This window comes from Scophthalmus maximus, chromosome 16, assembly GCF_022379125.1.
Source record: "Scophthalmus maximus strain ysfricsl-2021 chromosome 16, ASM2237912v1, whole genome shotgun sequence".
Taxonomy (NCBI): domain Eukaryota; kingdom Metazoa; phylum Chordata; class Actinopteri; order Pleuronectiformes; family Scophthalmidae; genus Scophthalmus; species Scophthalmus maximus.
This window is the reverse complement of record NC_061530.1, coordinates 8,692,625-8,713,129: the sequence shown is the minus strand read 5'-3', so window position 1 is coordinate 8,713,129 and position 20,505 is coordinate 8,692,625. Positions and strand designations below refer to the sequence as shown.

The following is a 20,505-nucleotide window of genomic DNA, read 5'->3' as shown; positions in this document are numbered from 1 at the left end:
GCGGTAAGCCCCTGTCCCTCCTACTGCTGCAACACCGCACATAAGACACCTAATAATCAATGACCTGAAAGCTCCGATCAGACACTAGCATGGCAGCATCGCAGCAGGGCTACCCCAGAGCATCTGGAAAGAAAAATGTGCAGCTCTGATCCACAGCTTCCGGAACTCTTGTTTGAGGTCACTGCTGTCAAAAGAGGTTCAACCAGTAATTAAATCGAAAGGGTTCACTTACTTTTTCAAACAAAACTGTCGATGTTTAATGGGTGTGTCCAATAAAGACACAAGATTATAACTGTTACTGTGTTATTATCTTAAGTGATCTAAATCTAAGGGAGATCACATTTTATGACCAATTAATGCAAAAAAGGGTTATCATTTGCAACACAACCATTTTTTTTATGTTTACAACCAAGTGCCACACAACATATGCCTTGAAGCTATCTGAAAATATGAGCCATTATGCCCAGAGTTAAATCCCATTACATCACCCTGCTTTAGTTCTCTGCTCTCTGACTTATTGCACACAACCTACGAACCCCACAACACAGATCCTTAAAACAAATAACCAGCAAGCACCTCCTTTTTTGGGGAATAGGAAAGAGCTCCTCATCAGCTTCTGAGTGATTCTCTTTCCAAGCCACAACGCCAGCCTTAAAATGCACAGGTAATGAAAACACAGACACTGCTGCAGACACCAAATGACTCCCAGTGTTCGTTGACAGCGTGCAAATGATGCTTCCTTCCCTCCTCTCATAATAGCCTCTATTGTTGGCATTGTGTGGGAGGGAGACACTGATTTGCCACGGCCGGTATAATTCTCTCATTATGACTTCAGAAGGGGAAAAGAGGCACAGGGTGGTATGGTGGGATGGGAGCCCAGAGGCACGGCGTCCCACAAAGAGCAAAACCTGACTGATAATGGAGCAAATCCATCAGCCCCTCGCTCTCCATCTCTGTCTCTCGTCATCCGTCCACAGGCCTTTAGATGGAAGTCATTTCAGAGAGCATGGAGTGAAAAGTGGCTCGGAAGAAATACAACAAGAGATAATGGAGCACAAGCATTCTGGCCCTTGCCAAAATACCACGCAATCTGGCAGAGAGAGGGAGACTAAATAGGGAGGGGCAGAGAGAAAGAGGGATGATGCAGGAGGGAAAGAGAAGAGGCAGACATTTAGGAACACAGAGTGAGAGGTGGTGGTAAGACCAGCCTTCCCTCCTCTCTGGTAGAGTGTAGCAGCACCTAAGACCTGTTAGTGTGCTTATTTCCAACCGCATTGCTGCTGTGACCTAACTTAGTATTCAGCTTCTAAAATCCCATTCACTCCCAAAGCCTCCCAGAAACCTCTCTAGCTTCGGCTATGCCTCATTGCTCTCATCATTGGTTCGATTTTGCAAGCGTGTGTGTGTGCGTGTGTGTATGTGCGTGTGTGTGCGTGCATGTGTGTGTGTGTGTGTGTGTGTGCGTGTGTGTATGCGTGTGCTTCAAAGTGAATATCTGAGGGGGGAAAAAATTCTATACACCCGATTGAGGGTATTTTAAAGAGACCCCTGGCCTCTCTTTGTTAAACTCCGAGGTCTTTAAGGCTGTTTACCACAACCACCTCACTTTAACAACAATGACTCCAGTAACCTTTGCCATCCATTCGCCTGTCTGAGAACAAAAGCCGTTTCCATAGGGAGCCATTAGACGAATATAGCTCGGGGAAAAGGAAGTATCCAATTCACCAGATGGGCTGGGCTTTATACCAGCTCCAGGGCTGGACAGTAGTCTCACTGAGGCCGTTGTTGAGAAGGAGAAATTAGGCCAAATCGGTGCAACACATGGAAAATGTTCAGGTCGCACGCTGGAGTCGCTCCAATGATTGGAAACTGCAGGTGCACGCTGATTATACCCCAAAGCTTGGCAGAAATCTGCAAGCTACAGTGTGATTCACATATATTTAAGCAAACCATTATCATTCTTTATTCATTTACATGTGGGATTTCCTCATGTAAAAAAATGTACCACAGATATTTGATGGACTACTTTTGTCAATGTATTTCCAGAATCCTTAAAAAACTCTTCTGACAATCTGGATGTAAAATTGCTCTTACTGTGTTTTGAGGATTCTTGAAACACCTTCATGACAGTGATTCATGCTGTAAAATGACTCCCTAGGTGTTCAAAGACGACAAAGTTGGATGCTTAGTAGATGAGAGACACAAACGGGGGCTAGTTGAACTTGCAGGGTCTGCAATGAATTCCCCATTACTGCTTTTACAGTGTGACAGCACCATTATGATGCACTCACCTGTAAGTAAGTCATGCTGCATAAATGAGCCGCCAAATTGGAGAGAAACTTGTCACTTTTCCCAACCACGTGCTGCCATTTTAAAATGTGAGCTGTTTTACACTCAGCGGTTTGTGTGTGTGTGTGTGTGTGTGTTTATGTGTGAACCTGCATGGCACTGGTCAGATATATGTGCTTGTTTTTTATGTCAGTGCGTATCCATATGCGTGAATTCCAACACAGTGAACATATTTGTGTCTGTACCGCAACCCACAAGTGTGTTTATCCACGAGCGTCTGTGTGACAGTTTGTCTCCAGAAGCTGAACCGGGGGACTGGTTGTCTCAGTGTGTGTGTTTCTGTCTCACTGGGGGGGGGCCGGGTGAGGTGAGAGAGCCGAGGTTTAACGCCTTGTTGATGTGACAGACACAGTGAAACAGTCACAGAGGGAATGAGCCGCCGTTGTCTACTTTGCTCGATAACTTGACGGATACAAGAAGTAGCAGCAGTTTGGTTTGTTGAAGCTGCTCTGGAGTCCATTTCCCAACACACCTCACTTAGATAAGCAGCTGGCACAGAGCGGAGTGGTGCTATTGTTGGTATAACGCCATAGATGTGACTTGGTTGCACAGATTGTACCCACTCACAGATTGTAGTGGGTCACTATTTTGGGACAGATTTATGCAGTGTTGTGAGGGTTACTGTTCAAATGAATGAAACAACAGATTACTGAAGACACACCCTCAGATGTCATTTGTAAGGTATTCCGTTTGATGACTCAAAGTGAGGAAGGAATTTTGAATACCTTGGATTACTTCAACATTTTCTCATATTTTCATTGCATGTTTATGACCCAGTTTTAACTTGACCTTAAATTTACAACAACATTATGTTAAGAGGGAAAGTGAATGAGTTTAAAGCTCCATAAAAAATGTGTTTTCACTTTGCTGCCTTAGTTGCAACTAATCATCTTTAAATTAAAAAGTAGAAGAAGATGCCATTTTTACCTTCTCTAACTAGCTACCAAATTGAAAGAAATTTAACATTTGAATAAGTGATGGTGCCAGATGAAGGTCTGTACAAAATGTCATGGCAAGCTGTTAAACAGTTGTTGAGATATTTGTCGTTCAAGTGACAGACTAACTGAGAGGCCAGCAGACCAACACTGCCATTGCGAGGACAACTTCCTCCCTGTCTTTTGAATTCAAACGGTTCTGTTTGACCAGCATTGAATTCAACAATACTAATGAACACTGATGATGAAGTATTAATGCAAACTCTCTCGTTTAATGAAGTTGTAACTCATCCCTTTATTGTATTGTTTATATTTCAATTTAAAAAGATGACCACAATGCCGTGCATGGCCATATGTGATCAAGATGTCCTGACTAAATGTCTTTTCTTGCGAATGGAGGAAACTGGCCGGACAGAGAGATGTTAATGTGGTTCAGCGTACCTGATAGACGTGGTAGGCGTTGGCAGATCTGCCCTGCAGGAACACAGAGGGGATCCACACATTGATGAGTGCACGATGAGCCCTGAGTGACACAAACAACAAACCATCCTCACTGCCTGCGTCATTATCATCGTCAGCATCACCATTGTCATTATCATTATCACTGGCAGCAGCAACATCAACAGTGTATCAGCACTGTGCCTGGACGGCTACAGCAAATTGCAACTCACTCTGGAAAACACCTCAAAATCTAATGTGGTCATGAACTGAGAGTAAAAATGAGTGAATGAATATATGAAATCAAACAGTGATGACCTCTGTTCGCTGGGAAATCTTAAAAGAATAACGGAACGGATATTTTATATGGATATGCAACTATTGTCAAAATCAAAATGAAAGAAACCTCAGGGGTGACGGTGAATTATTATAAAATGATAGAAAGTTGGAGGAGGACTGAGAGAGGCGGTGGGGGTAAAAGAATGATAGAGGAAAAGAAAGAGAGAAATATTCTTACGTCTCAAAATCTGACAAGCTGTGGTCGTCTGATGTCTGGCTCAAATCACCAGGAACCTGGAAATGAGAGTGGGGTCAGGGATAGTGAATAGATTCACATTCACATTCATAGATACAAAAGCATTTGGGAGTAATTACAGTTTAATCAGCGGGAGTACACATCTGGACTGCCTCGACATTCAAAGATGTGTTGTATAGTGTTGTTTTTGAGCCTCCACACAAAAAGTAATATAAAGTAATAAAGAGTGATGCAGAGAGAGAAAGACTGGGTCAGAAGTCATCAGCAGCAGCCCTTGGAAAGTGGAATCATGCAGCAATCTGGAGTCAGAGAAGGACACACACACACACACACACACACACACACACACACACACACACACACACACACACACACACACACACACACACACACACACACACACTGGTCCTAGAGAGCACAGCTGAAGCTGAGGGATAAGAGGTCCTGTCTTCAGCCTGGGGCTCCCATCACTGCCATTGTAACAACTCACACTTGGGACAGTGTGTGTGTATGTGGGCCTGTTTTTCATATTCTGGAGGGGACAACCTGAATACACTGAACACACACTAACCCACAGGAGACTTGTATCACCACCGGGACCTAAAATTGAGGTCCCCATGGGTAGAGACTGCTTTTTGAGAGTGAGGACCTGGTTTTAGGGTTGGAATTATACTCTCCTGAGCACGACCAGGTGTTGCCATTCTGTTTGTGTGTGTTGTTATTGTTGGGAAAAAGAATAGTTGGCCTGAAATACCCTTTAACAAGGGCTTACCAACAGAGAAAAAGAAAGACGTGCCCACCGTTTGACAGGAAACTGCACTGTAGAAGTACCAAGGAAAAATGAAAACACAGCAGTGTCATAGATGACAACTCCACGAAAAAATATGCAGTCAGTTGTTATTGGCAGGCATTGACTGTAGAAAAAATGAGCAGAGCACCACTGCAAAGACAAACCAAGTGCAAATTGGAGATGGATATCAAACAAAATTACTTCTCGGGAAAAGGGCGGTGTGATGGAGAGGGAAGGCAGCAGGAAAAACAAAACGGGAAATCCCGCAGAGATACTAAATGAGACAGGAAACCAATGTGTGTGTGTGTGTGTGTGTGTGTGTGTCCAGTCACTCACCGGTCCTCTCAGGTCAATAAGTTCCTGTCTCATCTGCACAATGAGGTGGTCTTTGGCCATTAGGGAACGGTACAGACGCTCATTAAACTCAATCAGCTCACCGTGCATCTCGGCCACCTGCGCGCACGCACACACACACACACACACACACACACACACAAATAAAACATGTTAATTTGTCATGCTCTAGAACAATAGTATAAAACACAATTATGTAGAAAAAGAAATAGACCATAAACAATCATGTCAACACATCATCATATATAACATTAGCACAGTCAAAAGTATAATTCTCAGTTTCGTTTTAACACATAAAAGGCAGTGACAGTCTAGGTGAGACGTAATGATGTGGACAGCAGGACAGATTCTGGGAGACAGTCAAAGCTCTGACGACGGAGGGGGAGAGGAGTGGGTGACACGGGGAGAGAAAGACGGGGAGAGTGTGAGGGGGTGAAACCAGTTCATATCCTGAACAGTCAAGACTCCTGCCAACCTGCTAATCAATTGTCTTCAGCTCTAACTAACCTTGACGTGGTATTATTCACATCCATGGGCATGCATGTGCTCCTGCAAATATGGCCAAGCTATTCTGTGTGTGTGAGTGTGTGTGCGTCTCCCACTGTGTCTGCCTAACCAGGCTGGGCAGTGTGGACAGGTCTCTGTCGGGAGACTGACAGCTGTGACATACACTGTGCTGTATGGAGGACACCTGCTGTCAGAGCCGCTTCAGCAGAGCACCATCCCCCGGCTGACAGGTGAGCCGAGGCGCCGTGCCACTGTGGCTCGGGTAACGACCTTCATCCATTAACGTATCCACTTCCCATTTAGGAGCCCACACACTGCCATAAGGGAGGAGGGGAGACAACCTCTTATGTAATGACTGCGACAATGATAATGATCACAATAAACTGGATTTATTAAGTTAACTGAATAGATTACAGAAAAAAAGGCAATGTCAAAGCAGAATTCCTACCACTTTACATCTGAGATTTATTATTACGACAACTCTGAACTGAAAGAAAATGTCAAGCACCAGATGAAATAATAAGCATGAATTATTTCAAACAAAGGCGCCGTTGAAAGCAGAATTAATTCTACTTTGTATCTATTGGAAAAACATACTACTTATCCAAGTGTTCGATGAGACCGTTCTAGCTTTCAGAGTGAGTGAGCATGTGATGAGTGACAAGACGTAAACTGGGACCTGTGTGACCATCTGTGTGACTATTTTTGTGACACTGCAACAACATTTGCGTAGTAGGTTTTATGTTGGCCATCTATCTTTGCTGGTTCTGTGAAGAAAACATTTGTATTCTTTCTAATATATCCTTTATATATCCAGGTGAGTTCCTTGGAGGATGAAAAGACATTTTAGCCCTGGCTCCAGTTAAGAGACCCGGTTTAAATTTTTTTTTTCATGTCTCTCAAGTTTTTTATTGCTTTTTCTTGATGGGGTACTTTAACCCTCAGAAGTGTCCCCTCACTACCTGGCAACATAGAACTTTTAAAAGTGACTACTCCCAGCCCAAATACAGTCCCCCAGACATTGTTGCTTTGAGCTTTCGAGGTCTTGGTAAGTGTATTTTGTTATTGTACCCGGATCATGTATATTGGCATGTAAATGTTGTTGTAAAAAATATGAACCTATTATTTAAGGTGGATTACAGTAACTACCGGGAGCCAAAATGCAGCTCTGTCAATCAATCCAACTGTGACCGCTGTGACCCGGCCACACACTGCCGCCCTCTAGAGGTGATGATGCCGAGGGATTCAAGGGGAAATATTTTCATTAATATTCGTCAATTTTTATAAAATTCATTGAATCCAGGTGGTGCTTAAGCGGTTTCAATCCTTCAGTTGCCATGACAACTCCAATTTCAAAAATACAGAAAGCAAGGCTACGGTACAGTGCATGTGTTGTCCCAACCTCGGGGAAGCAGACTTCCCCCTCGGAGTACAAACATTTTGTCAAATTCTTCTCCCTCAGAAACCACAGTTGGGTTAAACAGTGAAATTTTAAAAAAAAAATTTTAAAAAGCACAGAGATCTGAGAACAGGATTTGAAAACACAGATTAAAAACTGAAAGTTTTCATTCAAGTACAAATGTGATACATAAAAAACCAATATATATATAGACTGAAGCTACTCAGGCAAGGTATTCAGAATAAAAGGGGGTCCTGATAGCAGGAGAATACAGAGATAAGCCTTCATTCTCCACTATTCACCAGCACACGGGCAAGGACACCGGAGCACAGCTCACACTGAATCAGGAGGCGCGCTGTGCGTTTAGTGATCAGAAAAAGCTCACTTGCCCAACTGAATTTGTTAACTTAGGTGGAGATGCCAAAATGTTGCTTGTACGGTCACTTCAGACGCCACTGCTTCCATTATTGTCCCAGGAGTGTTAATGTCTATATTTAGTTTGAGTGGGAGAGATGTTTTAGACATGCTGGCAAAGTTTTTAATATGTTAGATTTGTATTAACAGAAAGACTGAAAGGGATTGAGAGAGAACAATGAGTGAGTTGTACGAAGCAAACAAATACAATTTATGTTGTGTTCAATAGTCGGAATCATAGCAGCCCTGACGCTTCACACAATAGTCGTACACACTGAATAAATAAAACAAATCTTTTCTACAAATAATGTGTTCAATAACAATTCCTCTCATCAACCCAAGCGCTGCTACATGAAGAAGTTTTACAGAGGAGGCTCCACATTGATTTATATATCCGTCTGCCTTTGTTACTCAGTGCTATGTTTAACTGCAGCTGCAACGTTATTAAGTGAATAACGACGTGCGTCTCCTCAGGCTGTCAAACACAACCTGAGCTGTATGGGCGCTGAATCGTCCGAAGTATAAAATAAAAAATAGTTGCAACGAGTCTGGGAGTTTTTTTGAAGTCCTTCAATCCCTTGCAGCTGATGTGAGGGATAATCCTTTTCACACTTTTTGAAAAAACAAAACTCCAAGTATGTTTTACTACTAAATAACAGACTTATTTTACTACACTTGAAAAATATGGGTAGTGTTCAACTGGGACCACGGGGATGAAACTGCATCTAAACCGTTTGGGCTCGGTTGATCTCCAGTCTTGCCACTTTAAAAATGTTTTTTATGTTCAACAGACATATCAGTGCGCCCAGTCAATATCTACTGTGACTCTCAACAGCACAGATGTTAGACATCTCAGGATCAGATAGGGCTGCAAGGCAATAAAGCAGAGCCGATGGTAATCTTTGAACGTAAAACACAACCGACTCCTGCTCGAAAACCAATCCCCAAAACCTTATATCTCAATGTTTCTGTCTGTATCCTGGAGGAACCCTGACGTCTGTTTCAAAAGCTAAAAAAGGACACCCAAACGCACACTTAAACATATTTACAGTCCAACGGGCACACTTCGCCTCCTGACGTTTTCCTCTCGGGGAACAGGAAGTGGTTACTCCCAAAGACACTCCGTCCTCCGTCCTGGCTGTCTTCAACACACCAGCCATTCATCGTTCATTTATTTAGCCGCCACAAACTCTTTAAATAGGACTTTATGAAACAGGGAATTAATTTTAAGCGTGAAGAAACCCAATTAATTTTCAGGGAGAGGGAGCTAATCAGTTGTCATTCTCTGGTAGAGTGTGTGCGTGCATGTACAGTACAGTATGTGTACGTGAGTGCACGTGTGTATTACTTTCTGTGAAAGTGGTGGTCTATATTAAGCGCTGGCTGCGTGGCTAAGTGGCTACGTGCTAGTGTTGCAAATTTGTTAAATGGTCAAGTTAATCTTCTGTATCATTGTTAAAGCAGGGTCATTTAGATGCACAGCCAGGTTTCAGTCTTCATTCTCTCGGGCCTGGACCTTACATGCAACGGACACTAGTCAGTTGCATTATCCCACACTCGAGCTGATGCGTGTCGACAGAAGGCCACCCAAAAGCTCCCATCAGGCTTGCAACAGCCAATAAAAATTGTATCCGAAAGGATGAGGGCTAATTAGAGGCTGCATAAATCCATTCCACGCCAAAAAATAAATTATAGAAATAAAGATCAGTCCAGAACAAAGTGGTCGCAGTGAGGTTTCGTGAGCTGACGGGCGACGTCGGAACGAGTCCGGTTTGAGTTTTATCGTACAAATGAAGACAATAATTATAAAAGGATAACATGACAAACAATGACATGAATCAGATCCAAAGAACGTGGCACACAAACTGAAATTAATGAACAAGCCAGAGGGATGATATTAATTCCAGGAGCAGAGTTAAACATGTGAGTGCGTTGAATGCCTGAGTGCGTACAGCATGCGAGTCTGTTCTCCTGACACTCTCAACCTGAAGAGTAATCTGCTAGTCTTGAGGATGATGGAATGGTTTACACGTTTCCTTCAAGCCAGTGCCACTTCAAGTTGAAATGCTTTTAGTGTGAAAGCACAAAAACATCCCAACAAACCTGACAGCTCAACAAGTCAGCAAAGCTTGTTGCCTGCTTTAGGCCGATGCCCTATCCACAGCCTTGAAGCCATGGATGTATAGCTAAGCAGGGAGATCCTAAGGCTATTCTGCGATACCTGAATTTACTGCCTGAGGAGCTGGGGCAAGCAAATTCAGCAACTTTGTTGGCAAATCGCTCCATTCTTGAGCCGCACCCCACAAAAAAAAAGGGGAGGGGGGTGGACAGAGAGAGAAAATGAGAGCAAGAGAACTGAACCTATGGTAAAGCTGACACAAAACTTAATTTGACTGGTGTGGAGCAATATGAGGTCAAGAGGTAAAGAGAGAATATCGGACAAGGGGCAAGACAAGGACAAGACCATGGTCAGGGCAGAGCTGATACCAGCTCTCGGGGTTACATTTTCCGAGGGGGGCAGTAAAAACATTAGGACTATGACACATGAATAGAATAACATTGATTATATCTTAACATTTGCTCCCGTCAGTGAGAGGTAATATTTAGTCATCTTAAGTCGATGTGTTGAAAGCAGGCACAAGACCATGCACAAGCGTGAGGATCTGAGCTCACTTATAGGTTAACATTCTGCTTATCAATATAAATTGCACTAATAAAGTTCGAAGTCAAACCTGTTTGCTGCCCTCGTAGTGACATTCAAAATTAAAGGGAAGGGGAGTTTTTTAATGTTTCTGTTACCACCACAGTGACAACACACGCAAACAGACGCTTATGAATCCAAGCAGGGTCTGGTTTATCAAGCATATTATTAACCCTGAATTCATTTATCTACTAGATTCAATGCTTTTTGTTTTCTTTTCTTTTTTTTGATGCAGATGCTTCTTTGAAAATATTTCCTCAAGTGAAATCCTCGGGGCTTTTTTCTCTTATCCAATTAAACAGAAATGTCTCTTAAATTAAATGTTCATCGGAATATTTTATTGTGTCCTGTGATGTTACGTAAAACCTGAAGGCAGGCAGTCCTCAGTGTTCACATTACAGCTGGTAATAATTCAGAGGCGGCAGGACGCCACAACTTGAAAGGAAAATTCTCTCATCCATTTTTTTTTTTCTCCCATTCATGGCACAAGAGAGACCCAGTTGCAGGGCATCAAAGGTTCATTTAAACATCTTAAACTGGGTGAGACCTCAACCAGAATATGACCAGTGTGGGCTTCTTTGTAAATCTAAATGCAGCTTGTGTCTCTGACTCACTTCATCACAGCTGCTCCTAAACAGAAAGAGACACGACCGAAAGACGAAGGAAAAAGAAAGATAGTGTGAGAGTGGACCAAGATAGACATCACAAGCTGTGCTGTCCACTCTGGGCCGAGAGAAGGAGAAAAAAAACGGATACAAAGAGAGAAAGATGAGTTCAGTAGAGTGAGCGCGTGAGAGCGCAGATGGAGCAACACAAAAGACGGGAACGGGAGGCTATAGAAAAGGCTAAATCAGGCCTGTGGTACAGACGTAGCTGTTTGTCACCGACGCCTCGCACCAACACTTGGATCACTCACGTCTGGGTTGTGTAGTATTATTATTACTTTGAAACGCTGCAGTGGTGACAATGTCGAAGTGCAGTCTGCCTGTCGGCTTTAATTTGGGGGTGTTTTCATCACAATGCAGATGAACACCCTGAGAACTAAAAACCCTCTCTTAGCGCATGTTCCTGCGGTCCATGCATGCCACATCTATTTGGACATATTATGATTAGGTTTACACTCAAAAACTTTATACTGTCAAGAGGCAAATTTTTCATGTATACACTGGCTGGAGCAGACTGTGGGGGATTAAATGACTGTTGGTAGTTTATTATTATTATTATATGGATTATTGTTGCACATTTTAAGGTATAATAAATATATATCTGTATGTGTAAGGAATGCATAGGCTTGGTTACAACCTGTACTAGAAACCGAGCATTACATCCAAACTGTAAATCATTAACTCACAGGTTATGACTGAAAAAAAGCCCAGACTCCAACGTAGGGCACTTATTCTGTGGGGGGGGGGCTCGAGCACAAACTTGTGCCAGCAAACAGTCCGGGCCAAATTTACATTGATTTTAAATCAAACTTCGCTAGATTAAATCAACTGGAGGGACTACATGCCTGTGATTGGTTATTTCGCTGTCAGAGCATTGAATTAAAGCATTGAGCATTAGAGCATTAGAGCTTTGAGCAATGATAAAGTCATGACGATAATGAGTGAAAACACGTGTTCAGTAGCTGTGTGGGCATATAGCTTGTCAGTTGAGTGAGTGTATTTTACTGCGTGAGAGTGTCTCTTATAACTTGATTGGCCTTTTGATGCTACTTGTAGTAGTGTCAGATTGGAGTTGGATTGTGCACTTGGCCGACATAGGATTTAAGTGAGCATTTCTGCTAAATAATCTGGTGGCACTGATTTTTACTTATGGCTCGGGAGAACGGGTGGAGCTCTCCACTGAGCTGAGAGGTACTCCCCTCCTTTGTGTGTGTTGGTCGTAGCTGTAAATATCCACAGTTGAATAATTTGTATGGCAACAATTCATTTAGGCTATGCCTTTTGCATAAGGTTTATTGTGGTCATGGGGGTCAGACATTTAGAGCAACCACTGGCAGTAACATACAGTAAATCAGCACCTATAGACTCAGTGTGGAGTCCTGACCTGGACGTTATCAGAGTTTAGGCGAACATCTGCGGCCACGCAAGCCACCATTACCCAAGATATTGTAGCGTTTTGTTTGCCAAACCGATCACTTTAACCATTGCCTATTTGAGAACAGGATTATATTAGAATGAAGAAACAGTTTGAGGCTCTGACTAACTCTGCAATGCAACACAAGAACAATGCTGTTTCTTTATTTGCCTCAGGCGTTTAGCGTGATATCACATGTGCAGTCATCAAGGGGATATTTAAAACCAGCTATTAACAAGATTTATCAAATAAAATCAATCAACCACAAGCATTGGCTAACATTATCTGAAATAGCTTCCTAACTGCAGCTGATAAAATGCTCTACTAACAGCTGTCATTTCAGCCTCTGGCTAGAGAAGAGACGCTTCTTTCTTCTACCTCTGACTGAGATCAAGGACCGATTGTTTCAAAAAGAGTTTTGAGGAGTAAAACTGCAAACATCATTATTGTTTACTGCATTTGTTCAGTCGTGCACAAATGAAAACGTTGACAGACATAGCAACAGTAACTAAGAGGAGGCTGGGCGTAGCAATCAGATAATAAATTGGCAGAGCAGAAGTGCAGAGCTTCAGTGGCAAAATGCATGACAGCGACAGAATTTCGCCATTTAACTCGATACTAAAGACCAGCTTAATGACTTTAACATACATAAGCTTCATAGCAGGAACATTAAGTTTTAATACTGGTTCGATGATTGCACTTTGCGTCTTTAATGATTCATCCCAATAGGAATTAAACCTTCACAAACTGTAACTGAAACACTGAAATCATCACTGCATGAAGCATTTGAAACCAGATCCATGAGAGAGAACGCATTAATCTCCCAGTCTGGACAGGCGTCGTTTCGTGGAGACAGAAAAATTAAATGTTTTGTGTAAAAGAACATTTTAAGGGCTAGGGCAGGCTTTTGTACTCACAAACACTTCAAAGAATATTCACCTGCATTGTTTCGAGAAGAAGACCATGCATTATGCAGTATTTTGCCTTTTCTTCACATACATTACACAGCAAAGACAACGGGTATAACACAGGCATATCTGCTCATATTCTCCTGGTTATCCGGGCATCATTTCTCTGAACGGAGAAGACTCTGAGTCGGTGGCTTGTAATTGTTGTTCTTGTTCTTGATGTTGTTTATGGATAATTAATGAGCTCGTGGATCAAAGGGAGAATCCCTGATCCCACAGGAAGTCTTCAACCCATATCTCCTCGCTATCCTCCAAAAGGCGCTCGCCCTATTCTTATGATTAAAACACAGCAGGAATTCTTCTGTTTTTAAATACAGCAAGGGAAAACAAACCAACACCAAAAATATGTGCTGCAACTGTAAATGTGTAGTCACAAGATTTCTGATGTACTTAGAGTTTGTTTGCTTATTGGATGCGAGTCAGACGCCTGCTGAAGAATTTGGGTTAGGATGATCCAGCCTTTAAGCTACAGACGCGTTCGTTTGCAGCAGCGAATGATGTAACGAGGCCTCAATTTGAAGCACAAACGCCTCACTCCTGAACCTGGAATACAGAAACAACTGAGGCGGCTTCTAGTGATTGAGGTTTGCAGGTGTCTTAGGTGAGAGTATAATGCATCATAGGACAGACCGGCAACAATATACATGCAGGAGTTACAGCTGCTCAGAATCTTGTCCTCCGGCCTGGATCAGTAAGGGTGGGCAAGTAGGGGTGATCCACTTTTCGAGAGAAACTTAAAAACAATTTCTTAATAATGTGGATCAATCACAAACCAACATGAAATATTGCCAAAAAGATGGCTGTGCTGATTAGTCAAAATCACATGGTCTCTTCCATGTGTGATGTATTTAAAAAAAAAAAAATCTATCTAACATGAGCTAGCAGCATAGCTGATGTGGACGATTGCCCAGCCTCACATTCAAGCATTGTAGCACAAACTACAAAACAGTATTACTGAAGTTTGCCCAGTGATGTTATCTCTTCAGATAATTCTGTTGGATCTCTGCCCTAATGAGGTGGCCGACCCATTCAATGCAAAAGAGCCCCTCTGCCACAGTAATCTTATTGCCACTCTGTTTAATTTGGTGGTTGATCGACAGATATCGATACAAGTCATACAAATTACCTCATGCATCTTTAAAGCCGCCTGAAAACCTTCACGCCTCAATAAGCAAAATGAAAGCTGGAGAAGAAAAAACATCTTCATATTTATTCAGAGTTTAATTCAAATCCTCTACTAATCTGCTCCATCAGGACTGTGCCTGTGTGCTCTGTTTGATTGACAGCCCACAAACTGATGCAAACTGGTGCTTAGGAATATGTGCAGGAGAGGAGAGGAGAGAAAAGAAATACAACATCGTGAGTGAAAAGACCAAACCTGTTAACCTGATGTTGGACCTTCAAGGATAAAAACATGTCTCTTCTTTAAATAGTAAGGATATGCCATAATGTACTCTACATATGATGCAGAATGGAAATTACTTGACATAATTGCATAGCGAGGTAAGGTAAGTATGTATCTAAGTTGCAGTAACTGCAGTTGCAGTTTACAACTCTAAGTCAGTGTTTAATCCAATTTATTTTCATAAGTCTGAAGATTTGCTTTAGTTTCTGTCAAAATGATCTTATGCAAGCATAAAAGTTCACCCTTGAACAGTGCAAAATAATACAGTTATGAGACTTTTCCTCAAAACACTATCAAGACTTTGCCACAGCGGCACCATGACAACCGAGCAAACAGTTTGTTCAGCTGCTGGGGTTCAGTTGTACAGAGCTGTGTATGGAACGTGATAAAAAGGTGGTTGTATATGAAGTTGTATAATCATCATAGTTATATCTAGTCAGACATCATTCTCTTATGGAAAAGTTTTCTATTAATTTCGATTTGGCTTATGTAGTAGTGTCCGACGCATTTGTAGGTAGCATTAATAGGTTCTTAAAAAGAGAGGAATCATTGAACGTCTCTTTCACATTTCAAGTGAGTTTGAAAATGAGTAGTGCCTGAGGAGGGGCTGTCTTTTTTTCCTAAAACCACCAAGGCCTCTTTTCTACAACTTACTCAACAGTGGCTCATTCATTTACATTATTTTGATTTTTTGCATTTCTCCTGTCCTGTTCATGTCCATATGTTCACATACATCATTATTGACGTACCTTATTTCATGCCAAGGTGATTCAAGTGTACAGGTCAAGGTCACTGGACCTGTCATGCCAGAAGAACCTCACACTTTGTCTTTACCAGGGAGTAGCGCTCTGCTGGTCATTCCAAAGAATACAGGCTTCAGGCACTTGCGCACTGGCTTAATTTTCCGGGAACATTTGACTACGTCCATTTTTATATACAGTCTATGGTCTTAATTCAGCCTTCTCACACACGGAAAATAACCTTCTCCATTATCTCAAAAAATGGACTCTGACCCATCAAACATAAATCCAGAAATGTATTTTCTCAGTACAACAAATGAAAGACATCAATACATAGACAGCATCCTCCTGACATCATTCTGTACCATTATATCAAAAAGGAGCACAATGTTCAACAATGTTTCAATTACAGAATGCCCACATTCACGCAACCACCACCTTGGATTCAAAATGGATTGACAATGGAATTAACAACGAGCAGCCCAATGAGTGAGTGATTTGCATGACAATGAGGTCGAGAGGCCGTCGAGTGTTGTTCACCTCCAGCCTGACACTAACAGCCTGTGAGCGCCGATATGAGGATGTGTTACATCACAACCTGCCCACCCTTCCCTCATCACTCGAGCCTCCCCGATCAATGTCATGCCGGCTTTGCCGTTTCTCAGAAATCTCAGTGGACGTGTTAACTGTATTGTGTCATTTTGTTTTTTATCGCTCATACACAATGAAGAGCGCCACGCAATAACGATGGAAATTAAAATGCTTATGCGTCTATCCCCTCGAGTTGTAGTAGTTTCCTTGATTTTCTCTCTCTTTCTGCATCCCCCCGTCTCTCACTGATTTCATCATTTCATTGCCTTCTCTTTTATTTCTGACAAGTCCGCTGGGATTATGCTGTAGTGCCCTCCCACTTTGAAACCTACTTAGATCAAGCACCCATGCCGATTTGTGTAAGAAATCCCACTCACCCATACAGGAATTTACATGCCGTTTGAATGCACGCACGCACACACCTTATATCGCCATGTCACCATCACAGCAGAGAAGTGAGGGAGGGAATAAAAAAATGAAGGTGTGTGTGGGGGGGGGGGGTAAGGAGCATGAAGAAGCGAGTGAGAAGGCGGCGGTGGAAGATCCTGGACTCATCAAAGGGTAAAAATAAACGCTTCCTCCACAAGTCACTGCTGTGTATCAGTTCATGTTCTTAGTCAGTTTGGTTAAATAACAGCTCAAAGGTGGACAAAGCTTAGGTAAGGTATGATTTTTTGTGTGTTTTTTTAAAACCGTAACACAGATGGAGGTGGAGCTGTGCCCTGTCATTCAAAGGGTTGATACAGTGACTGACAAAACACAGCTACACTTGAAGGGGGAAAACCTGCAGGAAACCAAAATACAAACACTGGCGGAACATTAGAACCGCACAAAGTTGGCTGGTTGACGGGGGTTTCTGAATCTCTACGTTGCTAGGATGACTATAAGTTTGTTTTTGTGTTATCTGTTCCTGCATGTTTTAATAAAGCAAACTTGTTTTTGACCAGGACTCCCTGACAGATGATATATTGTATCTCAGTGGGAACTTCTTGGTTGAATAAAGGATGAATAAATAAATCAAAGCAACTTAGAAATGTGTCACTCAACAGCGACGCCAGCAGCTGCGGCATGATGCTCAGCTATATTTTACTGAATTAGTACAAATACAGAGGGAGCTGCATTGAAGCTGCGCTAATGGCTAATCAATTCTTTTATATAGAGGACGGATCACCTGACTGTGTGTAATGTACGGGGTCGTTTCATAGCTATCAACCACCTCTGCAGTCACAGAGTAAACCCAATTTAATCTCATTGCTTTTGGTTTTCTGGTCCACAAACTCTCTCCACCCTTGTTTCCAAGCAGCAGCAGCAAGCAACTGTTTTCAGCAAAAAAAATTAAATAAGATGTGATGAACCTATTGCACACTACCTGCCCACAGCCAAACAGCAGACAGAGAAAGTTAGCGACTAGCTGGTGAACACCTACAGAGATGCACTGTGGCTTTTCACGAGAAATCGCATGGGTGGAGATGTGATTGAAACCCCACCACCCCCAAAATTCAGAGTTTAAGGGGTGACAGTGGTCCTGTCCTGTCACCTTGAAGGCGTTTCGTTCAAACCATTAATCGTGACTATTCATGGAGCTATGCACAGTGCACAGGCCAGACAGGACAAGTGAAAAGATGAGGACACAACAGGAAAGAGCATCGAGCCACTTGAGAGTTGGCTCAAATATAAACATAGTCAAAGTCAATACGACGCATTAGCATCATTAAATTAAAACTGATGTAGGTCACAAACACGGGCGTATTTTCCCAGGTTAGTGAGGGCTGAGCCCCGGCCAATATTTATTTGTGTCTGGCAGGCCTGTATGTATCCAACAAGGCTTTAATGTGACATTTTCAAAAATCAATAACATGGTGGGTGAGATTTTCTCTCGGCCGCTGAAGCGAGGCAGCTGAATCAGGAGAGTTGAAGGCTACTCACGTAAATCGCACAATTTCTAACTCCTCACATCAGGATTGCGAGAATAAATACACACGTACACTACTCGACACACGCCATCACACTATTAACTACATAAAAAGCCCCTGTACCTTTTTCCATCATCCCTCTGAATATTAGGAACACTCGTACTAAACTAGATTGGTGGCGAACAATAATAAGAACACCCTGCATCCCCGGTTTGCTGCACATCTTTTTCGTTCCCCCTCCTCCGTGGCACCAGCCTTGCAACTGCAGCCACTTTCACATTTTACAATTTTTCTTTTAGACAACTTGTTACATATCAGGGACGAAGGAGAACACCTGCGTTCTACATTGACAGGCTGATTCAAACAAAGCCATCGCACCCCAGCTTGCCTGGGACCAGAGGGGAGCCTGCGGCGCGATCGTGTCCCACCACTATGCTCCAGGCTCTCTGAGGAAAGCCCGATCGAGAACGACAGCCGAGCAAATGAACAAATAAATAAGTAAACATCATTAAATATGCATCACACATACATGTGCATAAATAAGTGAAAACGTAGTTTGGCCAAACACAGGCGGAATTATATCTTATTAAAGAATATAAAACCATGCCTCAATTATTCATGTAGACGCGCCCCCACACCTCGCTACCCGTTAGAATAGGCAGAAGCTGCCTTTTTTTTCTTCTGCAAATGTCACTCGCACTGGGAGCGTCGCCTCATTGGTCAATCTAACAGGAAGCTGGTCATAGCTCCCATCATCATCCATGCAGCTGGCAACAAAGGGCCTAAGGTCCAATTATTAGAGAGCACTTCACCAGGCACTGCAATCAACGTATTTGAGAAGAGGCCGCTCGGGGAATAATAGAACTGGAGCTGATAAGATGCAAAGTACAGCAATGCAGCCGAAAAGGACAATTCTCTGCTTTATTTAAATAAAGTGGCCTAGTGGGAATTTCACATTTCACTTGCTTGGCTCTCACAGGCCTGAAAAAGTGAATCTTTGAATTATTACGTTAACTTTGCTTTTTACTGTACCAAACGTACTAAATGCAAAGTTCCAGTCTATATGTCAATAAATGATCACCACATGTAAAGCAAATTACTGTCAAACAGTAAGACCTTTTAAGTTGTTGTTTTTTTCATTGTGTGTCAGCAGGACAGACTTGAACAGAAGTCTATTGAACTGCCTTGTTCCTCTAGAGAAGATGCATAAGGTTGTGGCAGGTGATATAAAGAGTGAAGTCCAGTTGGGAAATTAATGTTTATCTTTTTCAGTAAAATAAATAAGATAAACCTCAGACTGAAGAACCTAAGTGATGTGTTGTTAATTTTCACAGGTACTTATTGATATACAGCAATTAAGCATAATGCAGATGTCACACTGAATTTCTTAAGAAGACGTATCGGAGGGTAAAGGAACAAGAAAACAAATATACTTCTTTCCTTTTGGCCGAGATTGATGCTGCTCTTGTGCCTGTACTGTACAGGGAATATGAAGCAGAGCTAGTAGGCAATTAGCTTAGATAGCATAAAGACTGGAACGTAAAGGTACAGAAAACCCATCGACCATTAACTTAAAAACGTGTCTGTTCACTTAGTCCGCAAACTGAAAAGTAGAAAGTCACAATTTGTGTTTTTACGTTGATATGCTCATTAAAATCTCACCAAAAAACGAATTATAATATAGTCTCATAATGTGGAAAAGCTCCTTTGAGTGCTTGGGATAGTAGTTTTAAAATGTAACCCTCCAATACACCATACAAAATGAAGTTGTGAAACACAGAACTCGGACAACTATCACAACTACTGTATTACACAGTACGGAACGAAGAGCGAGCGAGCGAGGCAACACTCACCTCTATGAGTTTGCGTTCATAACTGGCCGCCTGCTCCTCGATGTCAACCATGGACTTATTCTGCGGGACGGGGGCCTGGTCCTCGCTCGACCGCAACATGGACAGGGCTGCAGCAGAGAGAAAGACAGAGAGAGCCCGGTTACATTAGTCAGACATACCGTGTGTTCAGATACTATGACATGTGAAAAACACAGACGCTGGGCTGAGAGACTCCTCTCACAAACAATCATGAGCAGCAGGTTGATGCGTGCAATGTGCATTGTGTCGTCTTCTGTGTGAGTTGTGTGACACCCGTTTGGCTGCTTGATGCTTTTGTTGCAGCAGCAATACACAGGGAGCAGCAAATCTATATGATTTACACATTATCAGCCCAGGAAAAGAGCCATGAATCCCCATTTTATTTCATTTGTGTGACACACTGAAGGAGATAAAAACATAGTCATGAAGGGAAGGCAAACACACACACACACACACACACACACACACACACACACACACACACACACACACACACACACACACACACACACACAC

General features: G+C 42.4%; 1 protein-coding gene across 2 annotated transcripts in view; it reads right to left on the bottom strand.

Annotated features, from left to right (window-relative positions):
- snx29 (sorting nexin 29) overlaps positions 1-20,505 on the bottom strand; it is a 112,986-nt gene that overhangs the window by 37,020 nt on the left and 55,461 nt on the right. For both annotated transcript variants that reach the window (XR_004785647.2, XM_035612467.2), the window contains exons 15-18: positions 19,972-20,078; positions 5,384-5,500; positions 4,240-4,295; positions 3,726-3,807 (exon numbers count right to left, since the gene is read on the bottom strand). Coding sequence is in view for 1 of the 2 variants with exons in the window: in XM_035612467.2 (XP_035468360.1) it covers positions 3,726-3,807; positions 4,240-4,295; positions 5,384-5,500; positions 19,972-20,078 (362 nt within the window). In the remaining variant the exon portion in view is untranslated. The remainder of the gene's footprint in view (positions 1-3,725; positions 3,808-4,239; positions 4,296-5,383; positions 5,501-19,971; positions 20,079-20,505) is intronic.